At 39.4% G+C, this 27,797-nt stretch overlaps 4 protein-coding genes and 1 non-coding gene across 5 annotated transcripts; 3 read left to right on the top strand and 2 right to left on the bottom strand.

Annotated features, from left to right (window-relative positions):
• The first annotated feature begins 1,814 nt into the window (after positions 1-1,814).
• scpp1 (secretory calcium-binding phosphoprotein 1) lies at positions 1,815-4,379 on the top strand. Its single transcript, XM_069166739.1, has 8 exons — positions 1,815-1,868; positions 2,346-2,393; positions 2,747-2,800; positions 2,914-2,940; positions 3,052-3,093; positions 3,210-3,251; positions 3,337-3,396; positions 3,524-4,379. Exons 1-8 carry the CDS (start codon positions 1,815-1,817, stop codon positions 3,980-3,982), a joined length of 786 nt encoding a protein of 261 aa, XP_069022840.1. The 3' UTR covers positions 3,983-4,379.
• A 164-nt stretch (positions 4,380-4,543) lies between these two features.
• On the top strand, positions 4,544-4,617 carry trnai-aau (transfer RNA isoleucine (anticodon AAU)). The gene has a single exon. It is a non-coding gene; the product is annotated as a tRNA-Ile (tRNA).
• A 624-nt stretch (positions 4,618-5,241) lies between these two features.
• Positions 5,242-8,688, bottom strand: aptx (aprataxin). The gene is made up of 7 exons (XM_069168211.1): positions 8,505-8,688; positions 7,671-7,717; positions 7,225-7,488; positions 7,031-7,090; positions 6,673-6,899; positions 5,879-5,982; positions 5,242-5,754 (listed from the first exon to the last, which is right to left on the bottom strand). Exons 1-7 carry the CDS (start codon positions 8,632-8,634, stop codon positions 5,600-5,602), a joined length of 987 nt encoding a protein of 328 aa, XP_069024312.1. The 5' UTR covers positions 8,635-8,688; the 3' UTR covers positions 5,242-5,599.
• Positions 8,689-8,806: 118 nt separating this feature from the next.
• Positions 8,807-16,199, top strand: dnaja1 (DnaJ heat shock protein family (Hsp40) member A1). Its single transcript, XM_069166870.1, has 9 exons — positions 8,807-8,894; positions 10,893-11,044; positions 11,139-11,325; positions 12,031-12,135; positions 12,415-12,642; positions 12,737-12,851; positions 13,241-13,356; positions 14,388-14,488; positions 14,775-16,199. The coding sequence occupies exons 2-9, from the start codon at positions 10,913-10,915 to the stop codon at positions 15,006-15,008; spliced, it is 1,218 nt and encodes a 405-aa protein (XP_069022971.1). The 5' UTR covers positions 8,807-8,894; positions 10,893-10,912; the 3' UTR covers positions 15,009-16,199.
• Positions 16,200-16,611: 412 nt separating this feature from the next.
• On the bottom strand, positions 16,612-26,785 carry LOC138208765 (WD40 repeat-containing protein SMU1-like). The gene is made up of 12 exons (XM_069166869.1): positions 26,513-26,785; positions 25,252-25,462; positions 24,996-25,148; positions 24,796-24,912; positions 23,916-24,038; positions 23,314-23,433; positions 22,907-23,023; positions 22,553-22,680; positions 20,454-20,580; positions 20,142-20,303; positions 18,734-18,886; positions 16,612-18,447 (listed from the first exon to the last, which is right to left on the bottom strand). The coding sequence occupies exons 1-12, from the start codon at positions 26,536-26,538 to the stop codon at positions 18,349-18,351; spliced, it is 1,536 nt and encodes a 511-aa protein (XP_069022970.1). The 5' UTR covers positions 26,539-26,785; the 3' UTR covers positions 16,612-18,348.
• Positions 26,786-27,797: the final 1,012 nt, after the last annotated feature.

The following is a 27,797-nucleotide window of genomic DNA, read 5'->3' as shown; positions in this document are numbered from 1 at the left end:
CCATGACTCTCTTACCAGTCTGACAAGTGTCCAGATGCGTTAGAAATATCAAAAACACAGATGTATGAGATGCCTGACTGAAAGGGTCAATACATCATCAAAACGTAAGTCCTCTTCGGGTGAATGTGCAGACGTTGTTGACTGTCTGTGTGCCACAACAAGCATCAATCATGTTCTCTTCACTCCTCCCCTGTGGTTTTGGCAGACTGGTGAACATCCAGTCTAATTACAGGTTTCTTTTGCACAGTTAAAATCCAAAGTGAGGTTAAACAAGGAATTCTCTAATCTTATTTTGGGCCTGGCCATATAAGGGCATCCAGGAAACAATTATGAGCGTCAGGGAGGAAACATTGAAGTCTTTATTTGAACTTTCTACTGTACATGCTCTATTTTCAAGAAAACTTCCCTCCTACCATTAACATCATGTAACACTGAAGGCAAAAGGTTACACAGTTTTTTTTTACAAGAAATTGCATGTGTGTGTGTGTGTGTGTGCGTGCGTGCGTGCGTGCGTGCGTGTGTGTGTGCGTGTGTGTGTGTGTGTGTGTTTGTGTGTGTGTTTAACTCAAGTTATGTGGAGTTGCCACATGTTTAACCCATAGGAAGATATCAGAATGAATAATTTTCTAAATGTAAGATTAGAATAAATAAAAAGTATTGTGTAGACTCAGCACTACCTCTAACCTTTCTGCTAATTAATCATTAGAAAGAAATGTAATTAAACAGTAAAGAAAAAAACCACCCATTTCACCGAAAACAATATATATAGGAAGATATCAGAATGAATACTTTTCTCAATGCAAGATTATAATAAATCAAAAGTATTCTGTAGACTTAGCACTACCGCTAACCTTTCTGCTAATTAATCACTGGAAATTTTTTTTAACTTAAACGGTAAAGTAAAGAAAAAAACACCCATTTCACCGGAAACAATCATAACGCTGTCTGGTTCTCTTTTCCTCTCTGTGTGGGTGAGTTTGTTTTTTCAACAGGCCACAAACCCTATGGTTTAGTATACTAAATTATATTTCACTAAAGACTTGAGAGGGGGTGGAGAAAATCTGGTGACTAAATGAAACAGCTGTGTGTGTGCGCGTGTGTGTGCACGTGTGCGTGCGTGTGTGTGTGTGTGTGTGTGTGTGTGTGTGTGTGTGTGTGTTTGTGTGCATGTAGAAACATCACTGTGCCTGTGTGTTTTGAGCACGCTGTCCGGAACAAACACACCTTCGTGTGTCAACAAGGGAGAGAGACATCCGGAAGGAAGTGATGCAGTCATCTTAAGTGAGGTTACTTATATACAGTAGTCCTTGGAGTGTCCTACAGCATATCCACACATCGGGCTTTTACCGCCTCAACTGCCAGTCTCCATACGTGGCTCAGATTAGGCACTGGATTCTCCCGTTTGCTGCTTTACACGCCATACAAGGACCACTGACACCATCTCTTTCACCATCTCTGAATCCAGCTGACTAAAAGGTAATTGATCGTGCATTGATTGTTCTAACATGCATTTTTGCTTTTTTTTGCTTTTGTTCATAACTCATTCTTTTGAGTGCAGCATATCTTTTGTCTGATTTCTCTGAGCTTTCATTGTTGTTGGTTAAACATGGTTTTATCTTTGTGTTAACATTTTCTTAACATAACGGTTCAAATGTATAAGCAACATTAATTTGTTCAGAAACACTTTATCTTTGCTCTTTACGCGAACGGATTTTAATTGTTAGTAAGTATTTATATTTGCAAAACCACCAAACAAATCATATTATATGTTATATATTATATTATATCATATTTTCACATATTTCTGTTGCAGAATGAAGGTCATGATTATCACATTTTGCCTGATTGGAGCAGTGTTTGCCAACCCAGTAAGTATGAAACTCTTACTAAGAAATCTCTTACTACAGGCTATTAGATCTAAGAATTAATGCAATAAAATGCAGTTTAATGCAACATTAGACAACGTTGCTAAACTTGAAAAGATTTATATAACATGATGTCAACTTTTATTGTATTAATAAAGGTGAAACAGACTCAACAGCCTCTCACCTAAGGGGCTTTGGGTGGCTCTGTGTTGACATGATATATGCATTTTCATTTATTTAATGATAATTATAACACCGAGGACGTGTCCACCTTAAAAATAGTGTAATAAGTATAAATATCATCTTTCTGTGGTGTTACTTCTTGTTCATGTCCGTAAACTACTAACTCTCATTGTGAAATGCCCACTAAATTAATCTAGATTAATTTTATGCACATCCTGGCTGCAGGCATGCCTTGAAATCAAAAGAATTGCAGTGTTTTCCTTGTAATGAGCACGCTCTCTGTTTCCTCCGTGACAGATTCTACACGATGTCGTTTCGGTATCAAGTGAGCTGGACTCAAACTCAGTAAGTGTCACCGGAAATACGGTCCTCTCTCCAAACTGCATCACACACACGAGTCTTCAGAGTACATCATAGGAACCTGACTACACTGTAATTCATCTGACAGAACTGTAGCTGCATTCCACTGACACAATCAACTGAAAACTTAACAGTAGTTGGAAGTTTCTCCAGACCTCAAGACAATTCCCATGTCAGAGACTATTGTTAATTACACCGTATGTCTGCACCCATTTATGCAGCAAAGCGATGGTTGACATGAATGGATCTTAAATGAATGTGATGATTGTTGATGCTGCAGTCACAGGGTGTAATTAAATCTATTGTAATGTGTGCTTACTTTGTTTTTTCTTTCCCAGACTGAAAGCGTGTCTGTTTCCCAATCGTCTGAAAATGAGACCTCAGAGATGCAGGTAATGCATACATTTATTCTACTGATGGGTAAATGATTATTTTCTCACTTTTTGCATCACTTTTGATTGTTGATTTTTACCTAAATGGATCTTTATTCTGCTTTGTGTTGCAGAGCTCTGAGGAAACCACCTCAAATCAAGTGAGTTATTTTTTTAGTCTTAAATGTCTGCAAGACACAAGAAAAAATGTGTGATCAAACAGATCTAAGTAACCTGATCATGTGATGTAAATGTGTCTCTTTTCTTTGCAGAGTTCAGAGTCTGAATCATTAGAGTCCACATCAGAGGACAAGGTGGGTTGTTTCAGCAATCACTTTCATTGTATATATTTCAAAGTCATCAATTTTCAACATAAAGTATACTGTTGCTGGTTTTATAACAATCTTTAATGTTTCTTTTTGACAAACAGACTTCAGAGGAGAGCAACAGTCAATCAGATGAAGATGATGGGGTAAAATGAATTCAAGTATTTTACTAATGTATAGTCTTTTATTATAATATCCTCTTTGCTCATATGGTTCACTATCTTTCCACAGATGGACTTTATGGCTGAAACCAAAGATGACAGCATGGGCAGCGAGGAGAATCTACGAAAGGTGGGATAAACCTTTTTTTTTTCTTTCTTTCTTTTTTTTACCCTCTCACATGATTTTTAAACTGTGGCCTGCTTCAGTTGAGGTTAAAGTTGGGTAACGCTATCCTCCCGTTTATTCTCTGCTTCAGAGTTGGGTGAGAGTGTTTGCAAGTGCAGTGAAAGCCCTGAGCGCAGAGGACAACAGCAGCGCGGAGGCCAGCAATGAGCTGACTGACAAACAGACCTCCACCAGCACCGACACCGCTCAGAGCAACACAAACCTGCAGAACCCCACAGACAGCAGCGACTCCACCAGCGACAGCGCTGACACCAGTGAGATTACGGCTGACACCAGTGAAAGCAGCGAGAGCACCAGCAGTGAAAGCCTTGAGAACAGCGACAGCAGCGATGCCAGCAAGAGCTCAGAAGACAGTAACGCCAGTGACAGCGCTGAGCTGGAAGTCAAAGCCGCAGACTGTGTGAATGGGACGGAGAGCTGTGAAAGTGAAGAGTACTTCTTCCAGAATATAGGAGATGATGGCCATTTCTCAGTGGACAATCTGATGGTGCCAGATGAGGATGAGAGGGAGTTAAATCTAAGAAGATGATGACGTGCACTTGTGCGGCTTTATATATTGTATGAACTATACAGCACTCTGAAAATGACCAGCCTGAAGACTTCAGGGTGACAGACTTGCTTTAGCCCATCGCTTCTGAATGTTGATTTTACAATTATGCTTCCTGCTGCTGATCCCTACATTTTTGCGTGTGAAAATTATTCTGGTACCCAAAGCATTTTCTTTATTTATATATAATAATAAACCAATAATATAGCCGTGGTATTTGGGGCTCACATGTTTTGACATAATTAGACATAGCATAAGTACATTTGCTTAAGTAGCTACTTTTCTTGTACTGTGTTGAAATACTACTTTCCAATGGGAAATTGATGCAACTTCCTCAAATACATTATAAAGGGAATATTGTACTGTGTATTCATCTATATAGGCCATAATCAGAGTTATTTATACATATATTTTTCAGACTAAGATTTAAAAAAACAAAGCGGTAAGGTTGAGGAGGGTTGAGAATTTCTTCCATGAAACAATAAAAAGGCATGTTTCACAATTTTCCAGTTAAATTCTAATGTTTGTTCTCTAGGGGACACGGGCCGGTTAGCTCAGTTGGTTAGAGCGTGGTGCTAATAACGCCAAGGTCGCGGGTTCGATCCCCGTACGGGCCACATCTAGTTTTTTCACATTTTCACAACGCACTAAACCAAACGGTAGTGAGAAACAGTACATGCAAACTCCAAATACGGAGCTTTATTGTGTCCTTCAATACATTAAACTGTGCACTAGATGGCGACAAAGCTTAACGCAGCTATTAAAGGCATAACACACACTCAGACCCATACGTAGCACTGCATATACTGTCATCCAAATGATGAAGGAAAATGTCCATTAAGCGCTGCTGCTATGAACACCAACAGAGTCTGATATAGACTATTGTTCCTAGTTCTTGTAAAGTTAGTAGGAATATCAGAGCCTTATTTTTCTTAACACTGATGGTATCTGACTATGTTCAAACATATTCAGCTGTGTCAAAAGTGACATTAAAGTGGTACTGCAGCTTCATTTGAAACAAATTAATGCAGCTACTCTTATTATTGTCTGCTTAATTTCTGTGACATACAGAAAATACAGAAGACAAAAAAATGAATTACCACATTTACAATGCAATATCTTCATAACTTCCTTTTCTCTTCTGCAAATCTGCACTGAAATGGATCAAAATGAATACACTACAACATTTACACAAACCCTTGTTAACCTTTCATTATAAATGTTTAAAAAAAACAACAGTATTTAGGTCTTAGAAAATTTTTATTTCAACATACTTAAATGTTTGGAAATTTAGGAACAATAAATGAAAACTGAAGGATTTGGCTGCCCTGACATTGTAAATAAAACAGATGACATCCAACATAAATGAAATCACCTTTACCTTTGACCTTCCACTGAGAATGGACAAGTTAAAAAAAAACCAACTAAAGCCATAAACATAAATTATGCCCAAGTCCAATAATTATAATACTAATCAAACTTAATATTGTACAAAAATACAAATCATAATTAACAAGCAACAATAATGTTCACCGTGCTATGACTCCTAAGATGAACGAACTGAACTGGAGCATCAGATTGTGTTTGAAGTCAAGACTGTTATCTGGGAAAGTGAGACTTCAGGTGCTCCTTCAGAGCCGGTATAGTGGGAAGCTCTTTGCGACACTCGTGGCAGCGCAGAGGTAGTTTCAACATCTCACCGGTTCCTTCTTTTACAGTCACCTTACCATCTGTTTCAAGCATCTGAATGACATCTGCAGGAAAGAAAAACACAGTGTGCATCGTGCCCATGAAGAGGAAAATATGATGTAATAGTCACAGTGTATTTGAGCTTTTAACTGATATTTATATAAATAAATAAATGACTTGTGCTCCTACCACGAGACTCAATGAAATAGTCAGTTGTAAATGAGTTCCAGTGCTTTTTGTTCTTCAAACAAGGAGAGTCAAAGTCCTGGCTGATCACATGGAGGTGAACGTGACTGGAAAAGAGTGTAAACAAAACAAGAATGTTCTTTTTAATATCAGAAAAAAGTTGAACTTTCTTCTAAGGTGAATATGTATTGGTTTTTTTTTTTTTTATCATGTAGCACCATACCAATCCATTTGCTAAAAATTCTTTATGCATTTTTTAAAGACTTTTTTTTACATATTGGTTGTGAATCCATGTAAATACCACCAACGAGGGCCACCTAGTCAGACTACTATTGTACCCGTGTTGTGTATTTACTTTCTGCCAGCAATAAAAACTTACAATCAAGGAAGGAAAGTATTCATGGGAAACATTCTCCAATCACTCCATTTCCTCCTCCTTTCTATTGAGTTCCTTGCTCTTACTACTAGGTGGCAGTAAAGTGTAAAAGTTTAGTGTCACAGGCATTAAAGAAACAAGGATAAAGCTGGAATGAGCTCCGGGTAAAAATGAATGCATTTTCTAAATTTCCCTCTAATGCCTCTGCATACAAGACTTACCTTCAATTTACTGCATGTTAATTTGTTTAGTATATTTCATACACAAAGACAACACAACGGGTTATATATGAGGAATCAACAATTCGGAAATACAGAATAGATTTAGACATAAAATAATCCTATTCAATGGAAACTATATTGAATGAGGGGAGAAAAAAAAAAAAAAAACACCAGAGTGGTGTTAAACAGTTATTACTTACCTCATACTCGGGATAGCGTGGTAGCCTGAGCGGAAGCGTAGCGAGCCAGAATCTGGGCACTTCTGGACCATTCGGTCGCCAACTTGATGCATGTGTTTCACCAGATCATAGTGCTCCTCACGCAGAGCCTTCAGACTGGGAATCGACTGCCATGGGAGGACGAGCCAGTGGTGGCGAGCTTTGGGGTATTTGTCTATAATTACTACCACTTTATCATCCTTGTATACCTAGAAAAATTGAACCGGTGCTATTTAAAGACAGACTTTGTGAGAATTCAAAGCAGTGCAAATAAAAGAAGCTGTCGAACAGATCGGTAAGCGTCACACAGACTGTGAATCTGTTTTGAGAGACTAGCTACCTGCATCTTGGGATCTTGCATTGAAGCCTTCAGACCTTGGCTCCAATGTCCAGCACTTTCCTGCAACAGATTTTAGGTATCACGTTTATCCTGTATAACATACTCACAGCAGATGATCCATTAAAGGCAAACATGATAAAAACAACATTTTAAAGGTGTGACCTGCCTATTTGTGTATTTGTTTTTTTTCTTACGCTTGCTTTTGTGGCTTCTCCGGGGCTGACTTGTGTGTGTTTGGCTGCTTTCATACTCAGAGTCTCTCTCTGGCTCTCTCTGTCCTCTGAAGTCAGCTCTCGTGGTCTTTTGGTGCCGCTGTGGTTGCCAGTTGGATCCTCTTTGAACTGCACAGTGTAGGGGTAGAGCTGGTTGACAATACGAAGCTGCTGTCCAGGCTTCATTTTGACCTCATTGCCTTTACCCACCACCACCGATTCTACGGAGGAGGGATTCAAGCCCAGCTTTGGAATACAGATGGGAGAAGAGAGACAGTGTTGGATGACCAGCTGAAGACCTTTTAATAGTCATTTCAGAAAGAAAAAATGAACATGTGTCTGAAAATAAATCGCCGTGACATTTAACTCGGTTCAAAATTGCATTTCATACTCACAAAATCAACGTGTTTTTTTTTTACGTGTCTTACCTGTTTAACTTTGACATAACCTTTGTTGCATTCTGCTCTCAGTTGAACTGGTTGGAAAGGGATGACATTCGCCCGTGTTAGTTTATTTTGAACGCTTGAGAGTCTTGCATTCTTATTTCCTTCCAATCAAAACTACAAACACCCATAAGAAAGCTTCAGAACAGAGGTTAAAGAAACAACAACCGTGTCATTTTTCTCTTCTGTTATAATCCCCTTAAAATACTACTAAAATAAAATGTACAAGATAACTTTTTAATCTTTACATTTGTTCGTTTAATTGAAAATTACGCTGCACTTTGTTGAAGAATAGAGACATTTGTACAGTTTATGTATAATGTATCTTCGTTTTCCGCTAACTAATAGTAAAAGCAGCACATCTATTGATCATAAGACATGAAGATAAGGGAAGATATATTAATATATATATATATGTGTGTGTGTGTGTGTGTGTGTGTGTGTGTGTATATATATATAGCTATTTTCTCCTATATTTTACAGTCAGTAAATACTTTCTAACACAATCCTAATCCGTTTGTATGATAAACAATACTGTTTTTAGACAATTTTTGTCTTTCTAACAACACAGCATGTCTTTTACCAATGCAACCGAAATGTACCTGAATATTTTTAACTGAATTAAAACCAACTCAAACAAGCAAAAATGAAGAACGTAAAGCAATTATCAGCTTGAAACATCGTCTGAGCATGCTAAAGTAATTATAATCCAATACTAAATTGTTCCTTCCCTTAACTTAATTCCTGAAATGTTTGAAGCTCGCTTTTACAAGTTGAGCTACTTGCAAGTGCATTGAGCTGGAAATGCAGTTTCGCTACCTTGCTGACGAGAGCATTTCTTGTCTTTGATAGTTGTTTCCGGGCCTCGGCCCAGCACAACGGTGTGTAAATGAGGCAGCTTGACGGGATCGTGGTTACCATCCTCGCTGATAAGCCAGCAAACCGGCATTTTATCATCGTATGAAGCTTTTTTTTTTTTTTTTTTTTTTTTTTTTTCCGACGAGCTTTACATTTCCTTCCACGCTTTGTTTTTTTTTTTTTTTTTTTGGTTGACTGGGGCTCGTCGCAGGAATAGTGACGTCACGTGGTGCGACCGGGGTTGTTTTTCTTTTTTTTTTTTTTCCTCCCATGCTAGAGGCGGGTTGGAAGCAGGTTGGAAGATTCTGGAAGAATAGCCGAGACTACAAGTCTTCTCTCTCTCTCCAACTTGTAAGCGATCTCAACATTGTACCGTTACGCGTTTAGAAAATAGCCGCCGTCTGTATGTATTTTGTTTACATCGGTGTCACAGGTGGATTTTGTCGTTCAGCGTTGATAAAACAACCGAGCTAGCGTTTTAGCTTTACCCGGGCTAAGTAGCTAAAAAAAAAAAAAAATAAACCTACGTAGGGCCCCGGTTAGCCCTGTTTGTAGCCCTCACGTTGTAGCATCTTATTTAAATACATGGTTATTACACGTTAGCGTGACGGAGGTAACCATCGGGTTATTAAAAAGGTTTATAACCGGAGAAAACCCTCAAGAGGTCTTTCGACACGTTTTCAACACATGTATTTTTTTTTTTTCGGATGGTCAATAAGTCGTTGTTTTGTTTTAACTTCTGACTCAAAATAAATGTGAAAGAAATCTTCACTCTCAGAACAAGTTAATATTGTTCACTTTATATATATATATATATTTAAAAAAAAAATCGTATCGGACGAATGAGCTCATATTAAAAATTCATAAATCATAAATCATGTTCTCCAGAATCCTCAGTCGATAATCTAGTCCAGGTTTGATCTGACATCTGGATCAGGTTCAATGTGGTGCATTCAAATAAATACGAGAGGTTTTACTCATTTGGAAAATGGGTTTGAGAACATACAGAATTAGGTGGTGTAAAAAAAAACAAAAAAAACAACTGCAGAATAAAACGTGTCAGAGCTGTAAAATACGTTTCCCTTTATTTTAGCCTTTAAAAAAAAAAAAAAAAAAGTGAAAGCGAAAGGTCACCAGCTGAAGTTAGCTTTCGATTCCCCAGATCAGACGCGGTGTTGGCAGGTTTGAGCTCACCGAGTCCTTTAAGAAAGGCCCCGGCGCACATTTTGTCGTGATTTCGAAAGCTGCAGTTTGTGTTGCGTTTGGATCGCGTCGTGTTGTGTAACGAGGAGAAGCACATCTCGTCCCGTTACATCACAGCTGGTAGAGTAGATGTTAGGTAACGCTACAACACAAGTTATTCGGTGGCCGAAGCTGATGGTTCAGCCTTGAAAAGGAGCTTAAGTTGTATTTTTCAATTCTCCACATTAAATTCAGCAAAAGCTGAACATCGTAACGTGTTGTTTTTTTTAAGGTTACATTTATTTAAGTTCTATTGTTTCTGTCTTTTGTCTTTTGGGGGGATCAGTAAAGTAAACTCACTATAGCGCATTAGTTTTTAGATATATGTAACTAATAAACCGGCCGTAGAGTGTAAATCCACACATACGTTTATACACCTTAAAGCCGCCTTGTGCGTTGCCATGTTGATGGCGATGAACAGTGACTGGCACAATCTTAACGCTGACAGGTACAGAAACATTGTGATGTCACAAATCTGTTCAGGACTATCACACGGGGTCATAAAGCCATTTAGTGTAATAGATAGGCAGGTAGATAGATATAATAGTCTCGTAATAGATCCTACTTTTTAGAAGTATGACAGTCATTCTTTTCAAAACAGAGTTTAAGACATCTTGGATTCAACTTTTTTTTAAAGCCGTGTTGTTGTATTGAGCTGCATTGTATTGAAAAAAAAAAAAGGTAATAATGTTTTATTCACAGACAGAATAGATACAAAAAACTTCTGCTCCTATTTTCTAATAATAATTAAGGGGAAGCCCAAAATGTTGAAATCCGACTCTAAATTGAATCAAGACCCTGTGCCTAACTTTTCCATGAGCAACAGCATAAAGGCCTCTCTCTCAGTTCAGCCACATGATGATGCATTTTGGTTCGGCTTCATTAAAAAACTCTCTTTTTTTCCTTGTAACAGAGACGTCACAGAATTGTTTTTTTTTTTATCACCACATTCAATTTCATCCACATTCTTACATCTGGTTACTCTAAATTCAAAACCAAAGATTGGCCGGCAAGTTCTTCTCTGGTATGTTTTAGAGGCGTTCAGGAGCTACTTGGAACTTTACATTTAAATACTGATTATATTTGTCTCGCTTTTACTTTCCCAAGGATTTCTGTTGAAGGTAAACATGGTGAAGGAAACAGGCTTTTATGACACTTTGGGTGTGAAACCTACAGCCACTCCTGATGAACTGAAAAAAGCCTACCGCAAACTAGCTCTAAAATATCATCCTGACAAAAATCCTACAGAAGGAGAGAAGGTAAGTACCTTTTTGTTACTGTCATAAAGATTAACAGCTTTGCGACAAATGTCATTTGAGCCATGTGTTGTTGTTGTTTTTTATTTTTCAAAAGTTCAAGCAGATATCACAAGCATATGAGGTGTTGTCAGATGCCCAGAAGAGAGAGATATATGACCGTGGAGGTGAAAAAGCTATCAAGGAAGGAGGGACTGGTGGCAGCGGTGGGAGTTTCGCATCACCCATGGATATCTTTGACTTGTTTTTTGGTGGAGGAAGTCGTATGCAAAGAGAGCGAAAAGGTACGCAAATGTTAGGGAAATAATCAGTGAGCTGAAATAATGTGTAGAGTTGATAAAAGTGTCTTTAAGCACAGCGTGGCATAATCAAATCTCTTGTTTTGTCTGAGCAACAGCAACAACAAAAAAACCAGAATATTCAGCTTGCTGTAAGAATCAGAGGAGCAATTAAAACACTATTCTAGTCTCTGGTAGAAAAAATACCTGGTTGATTAGGTCCGCTGGGTTTACTTGCTCTAAATGGTAGAATGATCTATGTCTTTCTGCCTGGTTTGTTCTTTGAAGCTAAGAGTTTAATTAGACTACATTATTCAGCCGTTTTTATTTTATTTTTTTTTATTTCGATTGGCCTTTTTTTCTCAAGTTCAGCCAAAATGTCCACAAAACGAATTAACTGCCGTCTGACTACTTTGCTGTAGTTACAGTCTTTAAATTTACCGACGGTGCAACAACATAATATAGTTCAGAGCACATAATCGCAGCAAGGCGTGTCCAGGTAATCGGGACTGAGTGACAATGACTTCTACTTTTTAAATGATTATCATCACTATTTTAGAAATGCCATAATGTGTCACACACCGCGGTATGAATCTGAAAATGTATACTCGTGTGAAAAAATGGATACGGCTCAAGCCATTTCTTATTCTTACTCCCATATGGCTCAAATCTGTGATGTCTCTGACAACCGAACGTTTTGTTCCACTGCAGGTAAGAATATTGTTCACCAGATCACAGTGACTCTGGACGATCTTTATAATGGAGCAACAAGAAAACTTGCTGTCCAGAAGAACACCATTTGTGACAGATGTGAAGGTAGGTTTTTTTTTTGTTTTTTTTCCGATACAGTTACATATGTTTATCGGTGTCTGCTACTGGACTTGTTGCGTAATCCAAACGGGCATTCAGCACAGGCAGACCCAAACAAGCCTGAAAAGGGCTATTTTTTTTTTTTTTCCCCCCGACAACAAAGCACATCCGTCTGGTTAAAGAAATCCAGTTCGCCTCTGTTTGTGGCTTGTAAATAAATCAAACCCAATCAAGCCCCCTTAACTTTGTTATCCAGGAGTTTTGACAGTTTGTTTTGATCGTCAGGTCGTGGGAGTCGCAAAGGAGCTGCGCAGATGTGCATGTTGTGCCACGGCACAGGAATGCAGGTCCGCATGCACCAATTAGTACCGGGCATGGTGCAGCAAGTGTCCACGGTGTGCCACAGCTGCCAGGGACAAGGACAGAGGATCAACCACAAGGACCGCTGCAAAGGATGCGGAGGCCGGAAGATCCTGCGGCTGAAGAAGGTCGTGGAGGTTCACATTGACAAAGGTGAGAGAAAAAGGAGGGCCACCGGATACCCATCTGACTCGAGAAAAAAAACACATGCGGTGCATGCATGACTTGTTGGATTTGATTGTAACAGGAATGAGAGATGGTCAGAAGATAGTTTTCCATGGGGAGGGAGACCAGGAGCCGGGACTTGAACCAGGTGATATGATCATTGTCCTGGACCAGCGAGAACATTCAGTTTTCACCAGGTAATAAACCGTTCTGTTATCATTTGCGTCAGCAGTTTTTTTTTTTTTTTTTTTTTTTTTTTAAGCCCAACTCCCATTAATAGAAGAACATTTACGGGATTTATCGATCGTTACTGAATGTAAAAGTGGGAGATGAACCCAAGTACAGGCAGCAATTTTAGTCAGTGGATGTGTGTAAAAATTGAAATTATTACTTAAAGTCCAATTTCCCTTTTGCACCTTTTGAATTTGATCATAATTACAACAGAAACATTTTTTTTTATTTTTTATTTTTTATCAAATGTATATTTAGTAGTACGAGCACACCTTGATTTAAAAAAAAAAAATAAAGTCCACCCAGTTAAATTACCCGTCCTTTTCATTCAACTTGTTCTCCCGGTCGTCATCAGGAAAGGAGAGGACCTCATCATGTCCATGGAGTTACAGCTGGTTGAGGCTTTGTGCGGTTTCAAGAAGCCGGTTCAGACACTGGACAACAGGACTCTCCTCATCACGTCACATCCAGGTAATCTTTCACAACTGCCTTGTGGGTAGATGTCCGTACGAGACATTAGACACATTCTAGAGTGGGGTCTGTTTTCACATTGGCAGGACACAGTGTGCGCGATGCCTTTTTTTTCTAGAACAGTTGAAATTATTTTGTTTGAATGAATTTCTTCTTTTTTTTTTATTCATTTTTATGTTTGGAAAAAAAAAAGGTACTGATAATAGATACAAATGATTGTGTTCTTGGCTTCGGTATTGGGGATTCATTACCAATAGACAAAAAAAAAATAACACAATTGATTTGTAATCAGAAATAAATCCACTCCAACAAGGAAAACACGAGAGTGAATGTTAAACTGCACCTACTGAACCTGAACCTGGAGCAGCTCGCAGTGGCCGCGATTTATTTTACACTGAGGCGGCAGCATTCGACACCTTGCGGTGGCGAGCTGTTTCTGGCTCTGCTGAAGGTGTCAGCGAGGTGCTACTCGTGCTGGCTGATGACTCGAGAGACGGCAACGCAAGCGGTCTTTCAGATCGACGCTGCGCTGCATTTAATATTCGGTCCGAATTTATGTGTAAACTGACTTGAAGGTAATTAGCTTCCTACTTCCGCTTTGCCGGATTGTTAAAATATATATATTTTTTTTTAATTAAAGTCATGTCGGCAGGCCCTGGCAGACAGCTCTATGTACATCATTCAGTCCTCTAGATATGGCTAAACTGAAGGATGTTTTTCTTCTTCTTCTTTTTTTTTTTTTAATGGACAATCAGTATTTGGCATTTTGGATTTTGGTTCTAAATTTGAACTAAGTTCTGGTTCCCAACCCTTGTAAAACCATTAAACCACAAACTCATTCTTACTGAGTTGATTTCTTTCAAATGAAAATGAACGGAGAATAAACGATTGCCCATGCTCCTGTGTGCGTTGCCTCAAATGCCTCAAACACCGCAATGACGTTGAATATCCCGACAAAGATCCAGCGATGAGTACGTCTGGTTTTCACGACTTAGGTTGCCCGTGTTATTTTTTTTTTTCTTTAATCACAGGGGAATTGATCAAGCCTGGAGACACCAAGTGTGTCATGAATGAAGGGATGCCGACGTACCGCAGACCATTTGAGAAAGGACCTCTTATTATTCACTTTTCGGTAGGAACTTCATTAATATACCGTTTTTAAAATCTTTTTACACTTTTACTTGGCTGTTATCTTTTTTTTATTTCCCACACAAAAAGCTACACCTACATGCTGAAATGCGTTTGAGTTTCTGCCACGTGATTGGCTAGTTAGATATTTGCTTTAACAAGCAGTTGAACAAGTGTACCTAATAAAGTGGCCTGTGAGTGGATACCGTAATATACCAGCAAAAGGTCCGTGCTACGCTGCCATGTGCGCGGCTGGTGTAATTAACTCATTTGTGGTTTGTTTCCATTAGGTGGTGTTCCCGCAAGCCAATTTCCTCCCCAAGGACAAGCTGAAGGACCTGGAGCGCTACCTGCCAGAAAAGATGGATGCCGAGCAGCCCGACAGGATGGACGACGACCTCTACATCTACACCGACCTGGAGGACTGTGATTATGAGAACAGGAAAAGATACAAACATCACTACTACTGCATGGATGAAGATGACTACGCCAACACAGGTGGTGTTCAGTGCCAGACGTCATAAATAGCAGCCTGCCTCTGTCTGTTCCAGGAGCCCAAATCCTCATCTCTAATGCAAAGCACCTTTTTTTTTTTTTTTTTGGAATTTTTCATGCACTTTTTATTTTGATAGTTTTCTTGAAATAATGGAGTTGCTTTAGTTATATTTTCTTTCAAGCTGAATCATAAAACTGTGTCCCAGTGTACTCCTGATTTATCGTTTTATAGTTCCAGCACATGAACTTGGATCCAGCTGAAAGGGGAGTCCCTGTCATCTCTTGGACTTTATTTTATTTATTTCATTTTTTTTTTTTTTCTTTTCAATCACACTGTGATTAAAGATGAGGGGAGGTATTGCAGAGGTTTCAGAGGAAAGACACACTGGTTTGTCTAAGCAAGGACTGCCTGCTTTTTATGCAGTTACACTAAATCAGATGCCAATATTAACATGAAAATAACCTCTTTTTTTTTTTATAGTGTTACTAAGTCAGTGGTTGTGAATCGCTTGTTGATGACTTGTTCAATCTGTTGTGTGTTCGAGGACCGAATGTTCAGAAGGCGGTGGAAGGTGGTTCATTGAAACTTGAGTTAAAACAGTTAATGCTGTTTGACTTTTTTTTTTTTAAAGACAGTCATAAACAATCTTGAAGATGTGAGTTAGGAGGAAGGAGTCATTATGATTCCGGCAGGGAAGCATTTCGGCTCAAGCCACTAAATTGTAGATTATTCCAACAGTTTTTAATTCCTCTGAGCTGCAGTCAGTTTTCTGTGGTGATGCCACACATGTCGTGTCAAATGTATCGGGGTGTGTGTGTGTGTGTGTGTGTGTGTGTGTGTGTGTGTGTGTGTGTGTGTGTGTGTGTGTGTGTGTGTGTGTGTGTGTGTGTGTGTGTGGTCACCACGTGTCTTTTTTTTTTGTTGCAAAATTCTTAATGGAAAAAAGTACAGAAAAGAGAAACGCATTAACCTCAGTGATGATTATTGCCTTGGATATCATAAAACAATTATGCTCCCAGAAGAGGGGTTCCTTCAATACATTAACATTTCTTCTTGAAAACAGATGGAAATCTACGAGTCGTCATAATGTTGTGGGAGTGCAGTGCAAAGTTCAACTCAAATAAGTATCGTCAAGGTCTTAATTTAACTTGATGCGTTTTAGGACCAAGGATCTACTCGTTTGTGCTCATGTTTTCTAATTAAATGTCGTTTGAGGGTCTTCCTAACTTGTGGTTTTTCAATGCCTGACTGATACTCATTTTTACAACCACTAATTCATACAGTATAAAACATACGAGTAGAGATGTTCCTTCAAATGGCGGATAGTCCTGGTTGTTTCAGGCTGACACTGCAAAACTACCGCAGCAGTCTGCAGTTTACAGTTAAATGACATTTTAAATGAAGATTTACGGCTACGGTTCTGAAATTGGCAAAACGTATCTTTCTTTGGCCACCTCATCGGTGATCAATCAATCGTCAGAGGTTTTTAATTACTGATCAACCGTTAAGGTCGGTGAGTGAAACTTGACTCGAGCCTTCAAACAGAAATATTTGCGGGGTTTTTGGTCGACTGCGATGGTACATCAGATATGTTTGTATCATCATAACAATTTGAAGACATGACCAAGACATAACTATTTCCTGACACTTTATTGGCAATGGTTGTCATTAACTTGTGACACTGAATAAAAAAATTAAAAAAAAAAAAAACTCCAGTTTGTGTCGTGACATCATGACTCAACTATTAGTCATCAACTAATAGTACCATTTGGGGAATACCTCGGGTTTTCTAAACTACATTTTTTTTTTTTAGATATTGTTGCAATACCCAAAAACACTTTAATTTAGGGAACAAATCTGATGCATAAGTAAGTTATTTATAAAAAAAAAAAAAAAAAAAAAAAACCCCGTCACAAACACTGGCAGTTTTCAAAGTTTACTGATAGTCATTTTTCATGTCTGGCAGTGATATATATATATGTATATATATATATATACACACCATAATGGAAATACCAAAAATAGAGTGCAACAACTAAACATTATTTATGCGTTGACAGTGCAAGGACAGACGAGAGTACCAGTTAGTACAGAAAATAAATACTATAATAATATAAATAATAAATAAGTAGCTGTTTCTTGCAGTCGTACTGTACGTCCAGGAACACCAACTGCAGTCAGTGCTACAAAATAACAATAATGTGACCGTATCAGACGCATTTATTACACACACACACACACACACAGGATTCAGAACGGGAGCTCCATTAAGGTTTACCATTAGGCATCATGCATATTTTAAAGAGGTGCTAGATGTATTGTCGAGCCACGTTTAGACAGTGCAGTGAGGTAGCATGCAGGGAACACACAGAACAAAACAAATCACATTTGAATCATGATCATCGAATACAAAATACAAAAACATTATTATAAACCAAAGTTGACAATTCATATACCTGATATTGTTTGTTTATGCCCAAACAAGAGGCGGTTTCTATTATAAATATTTTTTTTCACGACAGTTCACCATCATGCATTTTCATGTCTAGCAAAGACAGAAGAGTTGAAAACGGGGATTCAAACTGCACCGGTGAAGTTGGATCATCCATGAGGAAGAGTGTGTAAAGTACAGAGGACTTAGACAGAGCTTCAAAAGTTAATAAAGCAAAGACTTTACAAATTAGTCAATACATACAACTAATTTCATTCATAAATAATGCCTGGTAAGTTGATTAAAAATATTCTTTTAGTCCCGATTCAAGTTTATAAACGAGGACAAAAAAGAAAACATGGTGAGGAACTCAAAAAATATAGTTGGCTGTGACATTGACGATAAGAAAATATAGAATATTGACAGCCTCATCCTTTTAAATCATTGTTTAAAGATTAAAATAAATATTTTTTTACATTTGTAGCAAAATCGTTCTGATACACCATCCGACCTTAGAGATGCTGGCAGTGGCTATCAACCTTGAAATCACTGGCGAAAATTACAATGATTCAATTCAAAAATACCAATCAATGTTTTGACGTTCAAAGTTCAACGACCTCGGAAACGGGAGCGTTTGGTCACGTGACATACACTTCATCTGCAGGCGGAGTTGTCGCTGTTGTCATGGAATCGGTTTGAGTTTAAGCTTTTAGAGCCAATCTGCTCATAAAGACGGTGTGACGTGCTCAAGAGCTCAGGAACAGCTACTTAATGGACCTCTCAGTGGGGTCGCTTGTAATTTGTTGATGGGGTTTTTTTTTTTGGTCAACTTTTCTTTTGTTTATTTCACAGTGAAACAGAATGAAATGAACTGCCTTACAATCGGGTGAGCGGCTGTCTTAAGTCTTCCACATTACGACGCAGGAGAGGAGACAGTTCAGGGTTTCCATAGTCTGAGCAGGCCGTCCTCGCTGTACGTGGCGATCAGATTCTCATGTGGGTGGTGAGCGATGCCAATTACGTCTTTCTCGTGAATCTGTGGGTGCAGAAGAACACGTCAGCACACATTCTCCCATTACCCATCAGCCTCCCTGCTTCCTCGTTAGCCCCCCCCCCCACCTCCCACACACACACACACACACACACACAGACACACACCTGTAGAGTTGCTGATGAGCAGCAGCAACACAGTCCGAGTATAAAGTGGGATGAAAAATAACTACATTAAAAAAAAAGCGTTTCTCCCTAGTTTGTAATAAATTTAATATGCAGCCTCCTCTCACGGACTTTAATGATCGGTGAACGTCAGCAGCGGAGCTTACAGTCAGCGTTTTCTCCAGCCTCCCTGTCGTATAGTTGAAGCAGTACAGCACTAAGTTCTCCCCCACGCAGTAGATCAGCTCCCCGCGGGGCGACAGGGTGCAACACACAAAGTCAGTTCCTTCCTTTGCATCTGAGCTGAAGGTCTTTACAGCCTGAGGAGAAAGAGGAGAGGGCATTACGCTTCTGCAAGTATATTGGTGCAGGTAAATGATTCACATTAAATAACTTTCAGGGACAAAAGTTAAGATGAGAAGATTGATACCACTCTCCTTACTGTATGTTCACTACGAAGTTGAGTTTAGCAGCCATGTAGCACGGCATAACATAAAGATTTAACATTTTTGGTTTTACACTTTGATTTTGTGTATAGCTTAAACAAGTAAGAAATATCATCCTCGCTGGTAAAGTTTAAAGGTATCTTTAGGCATCTTTTGTCACCATTCGACAGAGACAGGCAGGCTGTTGCTCCCTGTTTCCAGACTTTACGTTAAGCTCAATTTACCAGCTGCAAGCTGTAGAATCTTAGTCAACTTGCAGTGCAGATCTTTTGTCTCCGCCTTCTGCCAGTAAGACAAATTACAAAACCCTGTCATCATGTCAAAAACTCCACCACAGCCTACGGTCCCGCTGCTGTCGCAGCTCTAAAACGGTGGCGAAATTGTTTTGAACGTTTCGCTTGTCAGAATTTGATCTATTAGGTCCAATAATATTTGAAAAGTCAATGAGAGCCACACAATTTCATTATTTGATCCCCACTCGGGTCAGCATAGGGCTGAAGCTGGAAGGAAGCCGGCGCGGCCAGCGTACGTCCCTGATGCACGTGCTCTGTCAATAGAGCCTGAATTCATCCAGCTGGCACAGGCATGTCTCACCACACACATAATCAGCACTGTAGGACCTCTCGTTTGTTGTTTTTTTTGCAACGGCTTGAATGTTATAGACTGGACAGTTTGGACATACAGATGTGAGAATATTTGCTATCTTCTTATCTAAGTATTAGCAGGAAAGGAATATTCAAATGTTTCAATTAAAGCTGCAGTCAAATTGTTATTAAACATTTATTTATTATTTCATAATTCTTCTAGGAAAAAAAAACAACCCAAACAGCTGTTTTCTACCTCTCAGAATGAAGGATTGGATGGTTTCTGTGTTGATTCGTGATTATAAACTGAATACCTTTGGTTTTTCTACCGTTGGTCAAATAAAAACAATTCATTTGAATATATGACCTTGAGCTGTGGAAAATTATAAACGATATTTTTCACAATTTTCCGACATTCTGTGAACAATGCAACCAATGATAATGAAAATGTGAAAGTAATCTCTAAAGTCGCCCGAATTTGTTTACCAACGAGTACGGCGGAATGTTGCCCATCAGATTTAAAGACTTGGGATGAGAGTTCTCACCTGACCGTGCATGTTCATGACAACCACGGTATTGGAGTGGTTGCACACCACAAAGTGCTGTGGGTTCTGGGGCAGAGGAATCACACTGTTGACGGGCACATCAGATGTCCTCGACAGAGATTTGAAAGTGTGGATGCATTCACAAGATGTTGTGCTCCAAATCTAAGAAGAAAAAAAAAAAACACAAAAGGAATGAATCCAAATTTCATAATATTACAACTCTTTCTCTGCCATATAATAATGCTGATGCTGCACAAATGTCGATTACTGTCATCATTTAATGTGGCTCCACATGGTTAGCGCTAATTGTACCTTCACACTGCCGTCAGATGAGGCACTGATGATGTGAAATCCATCTCGAGTGAAAGATGCATCATTTACAAAAGACGAATGGCCATTTAACTCCTTCAGTGTCCTTCCTGACTTCAGTTCATGGATCCTGAAAATGACATTATTGAGTAATTAGGTGTCATAAAAGATACTGAGACTAAATAATAAAAAATTAAAACAAACCATTGCAACCCTGACTTTAACTCTAGGAGGAGGTTTTTTTTTTCTTGAGAGCAGGCAAAAATGTGCTGCTGTTCTGCCGACGTGTTATTTTTAGCTCCTGGTGAGTGACTGGGTGCAGATTAGCTAAAACCATGACAAAGCGCCTAATGCACAGATTCCCTTCGTCTCCGAGAGGATGATTTACCGTTTGTAAACAGTTCTCCCAGCCTGTGGGACTGCGAGCGGAGGAACACGTTGCAGCTTTGGGCCTGAACACATGGTATCTCAGCTACACCCACACAGCACATGCGCTTCAAACACAGCGAAGACACTCAGCCCACACCCCGAGGAGTCCGAAATAACACTCAGCTCCTCAAATGTGAAGGGGATTCAGTGTGTGTGTGTGTGTGTGTGTGTGTGTGTGTGTGTGTGTGTGTGTGTGTGTGTGTGTGTGTGTGTGTGTGAGGAAGTGGAAAAACAGACATCCTTGTACACTCTGCAGGCACTGCGTATATACATTCAGGCACACGATGTATGTGAACGAACGTGATGTCAGGCATAAACTGCTGGCATGTGTTATTTGTATGAACTTGAGCTTTCTCGTTCAATTTCTAGTAACTACAAATTTACAACAAATAAAAGAAAAATATTGACATATGGACTGATAAGTTAATAAATAGAAAAATTCTAAATCTGTTTACTAATACTGGCTGAACCCAGTCAAATTTTCAGTTTTTGTATTTATAAGCAGTTGTTGTACATTTATTTATTTTGCATTTCTACTGACAAAACATTATCAAAAATACTTAAGAACCCCTAACAAATAGTTGAGACTCTCTTTTTCGGACAGCCTCAAACTAAATTCACCGAATTTATCACAAGATTTTAATAAAAACATCTAAATATGTCCTGAAAGGATTACTGATAAAATGAATTGAACAAATGGAATTACATTACATTATTTTCACACTAGTTATAACTCAATAAGTTTGCATTTTGTGACAATAGTCAGTGTTTGCATGACTACCTTTACCATTTATTGACATCTTATAATTTTGGTTGAGCATGTTTTTAAAAATATGTATATATATGTATGTATAGTGTCCGACATTTTGTGGGGCACTTATTTACATTTTTCTCTTCCGTAAACCCTCTGGAAACAGACTATATCAAAAGAATGTGATTACCTACAAAAAGATGCTCAATCAGTTTAAATATCAATTAAAATGTGATGTTTTGAGAAACCATTCAATGGCTAAAAAGAGAAATAAGCTGTCAAATATAGAAATGCAACAATATACTGTATATCCTTCTTTTTTTTTTATATGCAATTTTTTTTTTGCCAGTTTGTTTTCCATCTTCCTTTCCACATTGTGCTAATCCACAGTGGGATGAAAAAAGAGCTCGCTGCCTTACTTCATCTGAACTGATGCCCATACAGTATTTGCACTTTCAAAACTTTTTATGAATCATGTCTGAGGTCAGTCAGATCTCTCACTTTCCTCCCACAGTAAATAAGCCAACTTCTGCCACAACAAGGCTCCCGAAATTGAACAAATCTCCTGCCATTTGTTTTTGTTCTATCTTCATGTATATATATTTTTAATTAAATGGTAGAATTCATTTTTAAAAATGTAAATTTCATTGTCTGTATCACGTATTTATCTCTTTTAATTCACTTGTTTATCACAGATAATTTTATATTTCACTTTCATTTTTTTCCAATGTCTACTGTCCACTTAAATGTAATTTGAACCACTTGGGAAGCACTGTAAATCCTCCACATAAAGTGCACAAATATGTTTATATTTAGTGTAAATCTGAGCTATGACTTATGTCATTACTATGAATACCAATGTCTAAATCCACAACAAAAACACTCGTACACGCGCAGAAACCATGACGACCTCGTATCCCACCTGATGGTCTGGTCAAAGGAGGCACTGAGGACCTGGTTGCTGTCCTTGGAGAAGGTCAGACAAGTCACACCTTTGTTGTGCGCATGCTCAAACCTGCGCAGGCACAAGCCACTCTGGATCTTCCACACCTTCACGAACAACACACACACACACACACACACACACACACACACACGTACGTTTTGGAAGAGAAGAAAAAAAAACGTTATTAACTATGTGGATACAATTTGTTTTATATTTTGACATATAATCTTTTCATCTCCATAGTGTTACTTTGTCACAACATTAAATGAGGACACCGTTATTGGGTGTTCCTATTACACAAATACTCAAAAGAATATCAACCGATCCAACCTTTATTTTGCCGTTCTGAGCTCCAGTGGCCAGTAGATCTGTGTCCTGACTGAAGCACATACAGAGCACAGCTTCATCCATCATCATGAAGCTGTCTTGGGCCTGATACTTTAAATCCTGATTCATTCATGCAAACACACACAAAACAGGGAAATAAATGAAATAAACCAAATAAAAGCAATAATTAGAGACCTGTTTATATCTACTATCTATGTATATGTATTTGCAGTATAACGTATTTTTTCAGTTATTTAACCAGAAATAGTCTTATTAAGATTAAAATCGTATTTTGAAAAGAGACCTGGCAAATAAATACAAACAACATGAATGCACAACAAAAAGTTTGAACGGTATAGAAGATGTAAAAATAAATCTTAGATTTAGCATCATAATATAAAAGTATTTACCTTACTAATTTTTCCAGTGTGGAAGTTCCAGACTTCAATAAACCCGTCCACTGATCCCGTGACTAAATACTTTCCATCAGGTGAGAAACGAGCACATTCCACATGTGACCGACGTCCAAACTGCAGATTCAAAACACGCATAGAAATTACTAACACTTCCACACAGCATGCTTTCCTGTTTGATTTGCAGCCTTGCAATTCAGTTAAGGAGAAATTCAAAACACAAATTAATATCAGGCGACCTCAGGGAGGCAAAGTTCTCCAGTGGACTTCTACTGTGTGGGCGGACCGTTGTCACTTATCACCTTGGACAGAGCAAAACCAAGGATGAGTAACTCAGACAGCTCCATGTGGATGTGAGAGATGAGGGCACAGCCAGAGACGAGAGTAAGTGCCCTCAGGTGAAAGATAGCAATTAGTTTGTGTGTGTGTGTGTGTGTGTGTGTGTGTGTGTGTGTGTGTGTGTGTGTGTGTGTGTGTTGAGTCACTGACCAAGGAAACAAAAAGAATGTCAACTCATCCAGAAAACAAGGTCTTCTTTACAACTACAAAATGCAAACATAATGTCATTGTATATCAGGGCCAGGGCCCGTGTTGTGTACCTTAATGTGGCGGTACAGCTGCGTTGGAAAGCTCTCTTTCTCCATGTATCTCTCCTTGTTGCCTTCAGTGTCGATGGTCATGTCAGGGGAGAGATGATCCGGATATTGCTGTAGTCTCATGGACTGGAGCGCGGACGGAAAACAATCAAGATAAAACATAAGGTGGGCGTGGCTCCTGAGTCAGCGACAAAATCAAACCAAAATACAAAAATACAAAGCGGTGCCAATTTTTATATCAAAACGTATCTTCTGAATGGACTTTTCGTTGTAGTGTTGCTGTTTACTAAAGAAATGCAATTGAAAATTAACAACTTTTGGCGGCAAACATTTTTTTAAATTGTGGCGTTCACAAAATAAAGAACATATAAAATCCTTTAAAATATACTTAATAATGTAAATGTAAAAGTTTTTTCTTGCCAAACTCTGACTTGCAGCTCAATTATTTTCCCAATATTTTTGTTTGTATATCACGCTTGATTAGAAAGGCTTTGACTGACAACAGAATGGTGGTCACTGGAAATATTGCAGTTCCTTAAAAAAGTTTTAGTGGCAGCACTTGTGTAACCACTCTGTTTAAATACCAAAACCAAAAAAAAAGGACAGCAGGACGTAGTTTTTAAGCAATTCAAGGAAACATTTTGGCCACTTAAGCTTTGTGTTAAAAAGAAGCTGACTATAAAATGTGTTTTCAGGGTCTTTAAGAGGCACTAATTAAGGTTTTATATACATGACAGCAGCAGGAGAGAAAAAGAGAGAAGTGATGGAAACGGTTTGGTAACTTTGAGTCACAATCAAAGAGTGCTATGTGCATGGACTAAGTGGCTTCCCTTGCGATGTAATTAGAGTGAGTATTGAGAAGAGTATCGATCCGTATACTCACGCTAACTTGCTCCAGGAGCCCCATGAGGCGAGACGGGGGCACCACGCTGACTTCCCTCGCTAGAGCCTCAGCTATAGCTCTGCGCCGCTTTTCCTTGCTGCTGCCTTTGGGGTACGCCTGCAGTAAGAACGTAAGGACGCTATCTGGTGAAGGACTCTGTCATTAACTTTGTTTGAGTGTACAAACTTTAGTGTCCTTACCTCCCGAGGGTCAAAGTAGGAGCATGTAAGCAGGTTCTCCAAATGGGTGTACCTCTCTGGCTGGGTCTGCTTCAGCATGATCATCGGGTCGGTTTGTCTGAGGAGTGAGCGAGCGGCACCCACCTCCCTCATTTCAATGAGCTCCATTACAACCTGGTGTGGAGATCAATGATGATCAGAGGCTGCTCATTAAAAAAAAAAAAAAAAAAAAAAAAAAAAGCCAAGAAATGCATTCGGTGAACAACAGATGACTCACCTGCTCATAAAGGTCAATAAGTGTGTTGTCGGGCAACTTGAGGGACTCGATGGCCAGCAGGACAGAGTCCCAGTGGCCTCTGTTTATATCTGCTAAAAAGCTGTCGATGCTCTCCACTGTGTTGAGTGAGACGGTGGTTTCCTCCTGTAAGGTGGTCAGTGTTCGGTAAAGGTTGTTCTCCTTCAGGTACTGCATTATCAGGCGGATAACGCTACCGAGATGAGGGGGGAACTGTTAGCCACAAAACAAGACTGAAAACAAAGAAACACTTTTGTCTGGATGCTGTCACACATGTGGCCACAAAAAGAAGAAAGGCTTATATGTGACTCTGCAGTGATCCTGCCTCATGTGGACTTCCGTCCTTTGACTTTGGCTTTGTTTGAACTCCCATATCAGAGCCATCTACCGGACATAATTCTGTCGTGTCCTATCCTCCCCTGTGCTGTCACTCTATCAGCATCGTCCTGCAGGACACTAAGTTTTAGGATCTTTCACATGCAGAGACAGCAGCACCCGCTGAAAGATTAACATCACCCGTTGATGCTCTAAGCATGTTTTTGTAAGACATTTACTGCCGTTTAACCTCCCGCCATAAAAACCTACCAATATATGATCTTCTATTGCAGTACATCCCCTCGTTTACCCACAGGAGGGCAAAATAACTAACCATTAAAAAATTTTTTTTTTAAAAAAGCACACCCACATCTGTGCCAGGGGCCCAGAGCTAAATTCATCAACAGACACATGTTGATGAAACAGCTACTTCTTGCTCAGCATAATCAACAACACTAAATGAAATGCAATCATTTGGACAGCCTCGCCTGAGAAACTGTCCATTTGAACACAATAAACATAAGCTATTTATGATGAAAGCGTACCTGTGATTGAATGGGAGGTTCCACAACATAAACGCCACATGGGTGCACAAAATGTACACAGACAATGAATAACAGCGTAATTTCAAAAGACAGATGTAAAGGCTGAATTTACGTTCATTTATATAGTTCATTTCTCTAAATGAAACGTGCAGGAAGGCGAAAACATCGCAGCAAAGTTATAATTGTGCTATCATAATCTGGAGATGCATTAGTCCAACTTGACGCGTAGTGCGTAATACATCCACGCACTTCTATCTGAGAAAACCATAATGTTTTCTTTTTGCATAGTCGAACAGGTGGTATTACTCGTCCGCTTTCTTAACCAAAGTACCACTTAAAAGTTTTCATTTACATACAAACAAATGAAACCAGAGCGCACTTACTCGCTGGGCTCCATCTCCATCGCCATGCTGATGTTGTCTGCTGCTGCTGCTGCTGCTGCCGCACCGGACTGACGCGGTGGCGGCTAAGCTCGGGGCTCGCTAGAGCCACGTGAAAGCCGTTTGCTGAGGACCACCCACTACACGTGCTTCTCTTGTGTCTCGCATTTATTGCGACGGGCAGCAGTCCCAAACCCTGTGATTGCCGCTGCCACACAAAGTCTTGGAGCTGCGCCTCCTCCCTGACGCAACCCAATAGATGGAAGAAAGATGTTCCCGAGCACGTTGTGTGCGGGAGACGCAGCTGCGCTCCGACATCCCGCCGATGCAGTCCAGCCGCAGCAGCAGCATCAGCACCACAGACGGAACCTCGTGGCTCAGAGCGTTCTCCCCTGTAGGAACCATTGTTCCGGTGCCAAAACGTCGCCCTCTGTCCTCTAACGGAAAATCACCTCTGTCCTGCTCATCAATATGCAGATGCAGAGCCGGGTGCGTCTGTGCCTGATGAGCATCTTTACACTGAGTGCTCTGTTATAAGTCCCTGTACACATCGTGATTAACAGTAATGTCTGCCGTCTCCTCTAATTACACATTGCGGGTTTCACGCTTCAGTGGGTTGTGAGTGTTAATCAGCTGCGGCACTGCCACTTCACTCAGACGTTAATCGGCCTGCTTCTGCGGGCAGACCCACACCTGCAAAACGAATCTGTTGGTAAGCAAGCCTCGTTAATCATTAATAAGACTCATTATTAGCACTATTATGCGTCGTTAATTCTGCAGAGCACCTTCAGGGGCCTGACTGTCAGACCAGCGTCGATACCAAATCACGTACAATAAAATAGATGAGCCACCAGTTAATAGATCAGAGACAACTAAAGACAAAGCCCTCACTGTAAGATAATAGTATGTTTAATTGCAAGGCTCCATGAATTGAAATTTTACAATTTTAACAGAATGCACACATGGCAAGACAGAGCTAAACGAATTACATAAATCACCAAACCTGACAATATTATTCATAAAAAGTCAAATGTGGACAAGACTTACTGTTAGCACTAACTACAGGATGCAGCAGATGCTCACAGCTGTTCATAGACCACTGCAGCAGCACCATTGTCCATAAACAAAGAAAGGGTTTCATCGACAGCTACAACATTTTTGTTAATATCTGAATCAAAATCACTCATCCTGGAGCACTTCTCAAAGGTGTTGTATCTAACAGTAGGCTCACTTTTGTGCATATTCGCTGAATAATGAAGGACAAATAAAACAATTAATTGTTAATGAA

This window comes from Embiotoca jacksoni, unplaced genomic scaffold (genome assembly GCF_022577435.1).
Source record: "Embiotoca jacksoni isolate LCO1_2020_lvr unplaced genomic scaffold, fEmbJac1.0.p SCAF_4, whole genome shotgun sequence".
NCBI classification, from domain to species: domain Eukaryota; kingdom Metazoa; phylum Chordata; class Actinopteri; family Embiotocidae; genus Embiotoca; species Embiotoca jacksoni.
This window is presented reverse-complemented; position numbering and strand designations above follow the sequence as displayed.

Coding starts and splice junctions, on each gene's coding strand:
- LOC138208765 (XM_069166869.1), bottom strand. CDS start 26,538: ATGGCGATGGAGATGGAGCCCAGCGA. Junction 23,434..23,915: donor AGCTGTACCGCCACATTAAG/GTACACAACACG, acceptor TTGAATCTGCAG/TTTGGACGTCGGTCACATGT. Junction 23,024..23,313: donor ACACTGGAAAAATTAGTAAG/GTAAATACTTTT, acceptor TGAATGAATCAG/GATTTAAAGTATCAGGCCCA.
- scpp1 (XM_069166739.1), top strand. CDS start 1,815: ATGAAGGTCATGATTATCACATTTTGCCTGATTGGAGCAGTGTTTGCC. Junction 1,869..2,345: donor GAGCAGTGTTTGCCAACCCA/GTAAGTATGAAA, acceptor CCTCCGTGACAG/ATTCTACACGATGTCGTTTC. Junction 2,941..3,051: donor AGGAAACCACCTCAAATCAA/GTGAGTTATTTT, acceptor TTTTCTTTGCAG/AGTTCAGAGTCTGAATCATT.
- aptx (XM_069168211.1), bottom strand. CDS start 8,634: ATGCCGGTTTGCTGGCTTATCAGCGAGGATGGTAACCACGATCCCGTC. Junction 6,900..7,030: donor TGCAAGATCCCAAGATGCAG/GTAGCTAGTCTC, acceptor CAATTTTTCTAG/GTATACAAGGATGATAAAGT. Junction 5,755..5,878: donor CTATTTCATTGAGTCTCGTG/GTAGGAGCACAA, acceptor TCTTTCCTGCAG/ATGTCATTCAGATGCTTGAA.
- dnaja1 (XM_069166870.1), top strand. CDS start 10,913: ATGGTGAAGGAAACAGGCTTTTATGACACTTTGGGTGTGAAACCTACA. Junction 13,357..14,387: donor CCTCATCACGTCACATCCAG/GTAATCTTTCAC, acceptor CTTTAATCACAG/GGGAATTGATCAAGCCTGGA. Junction 14,489..14,774: donor CTCTTATTATTCACTTTTCG/GTAGGAACTTCA, acceptor TGTTTCCATTAG/GTGGTGTTCCCGCAAGCCAA.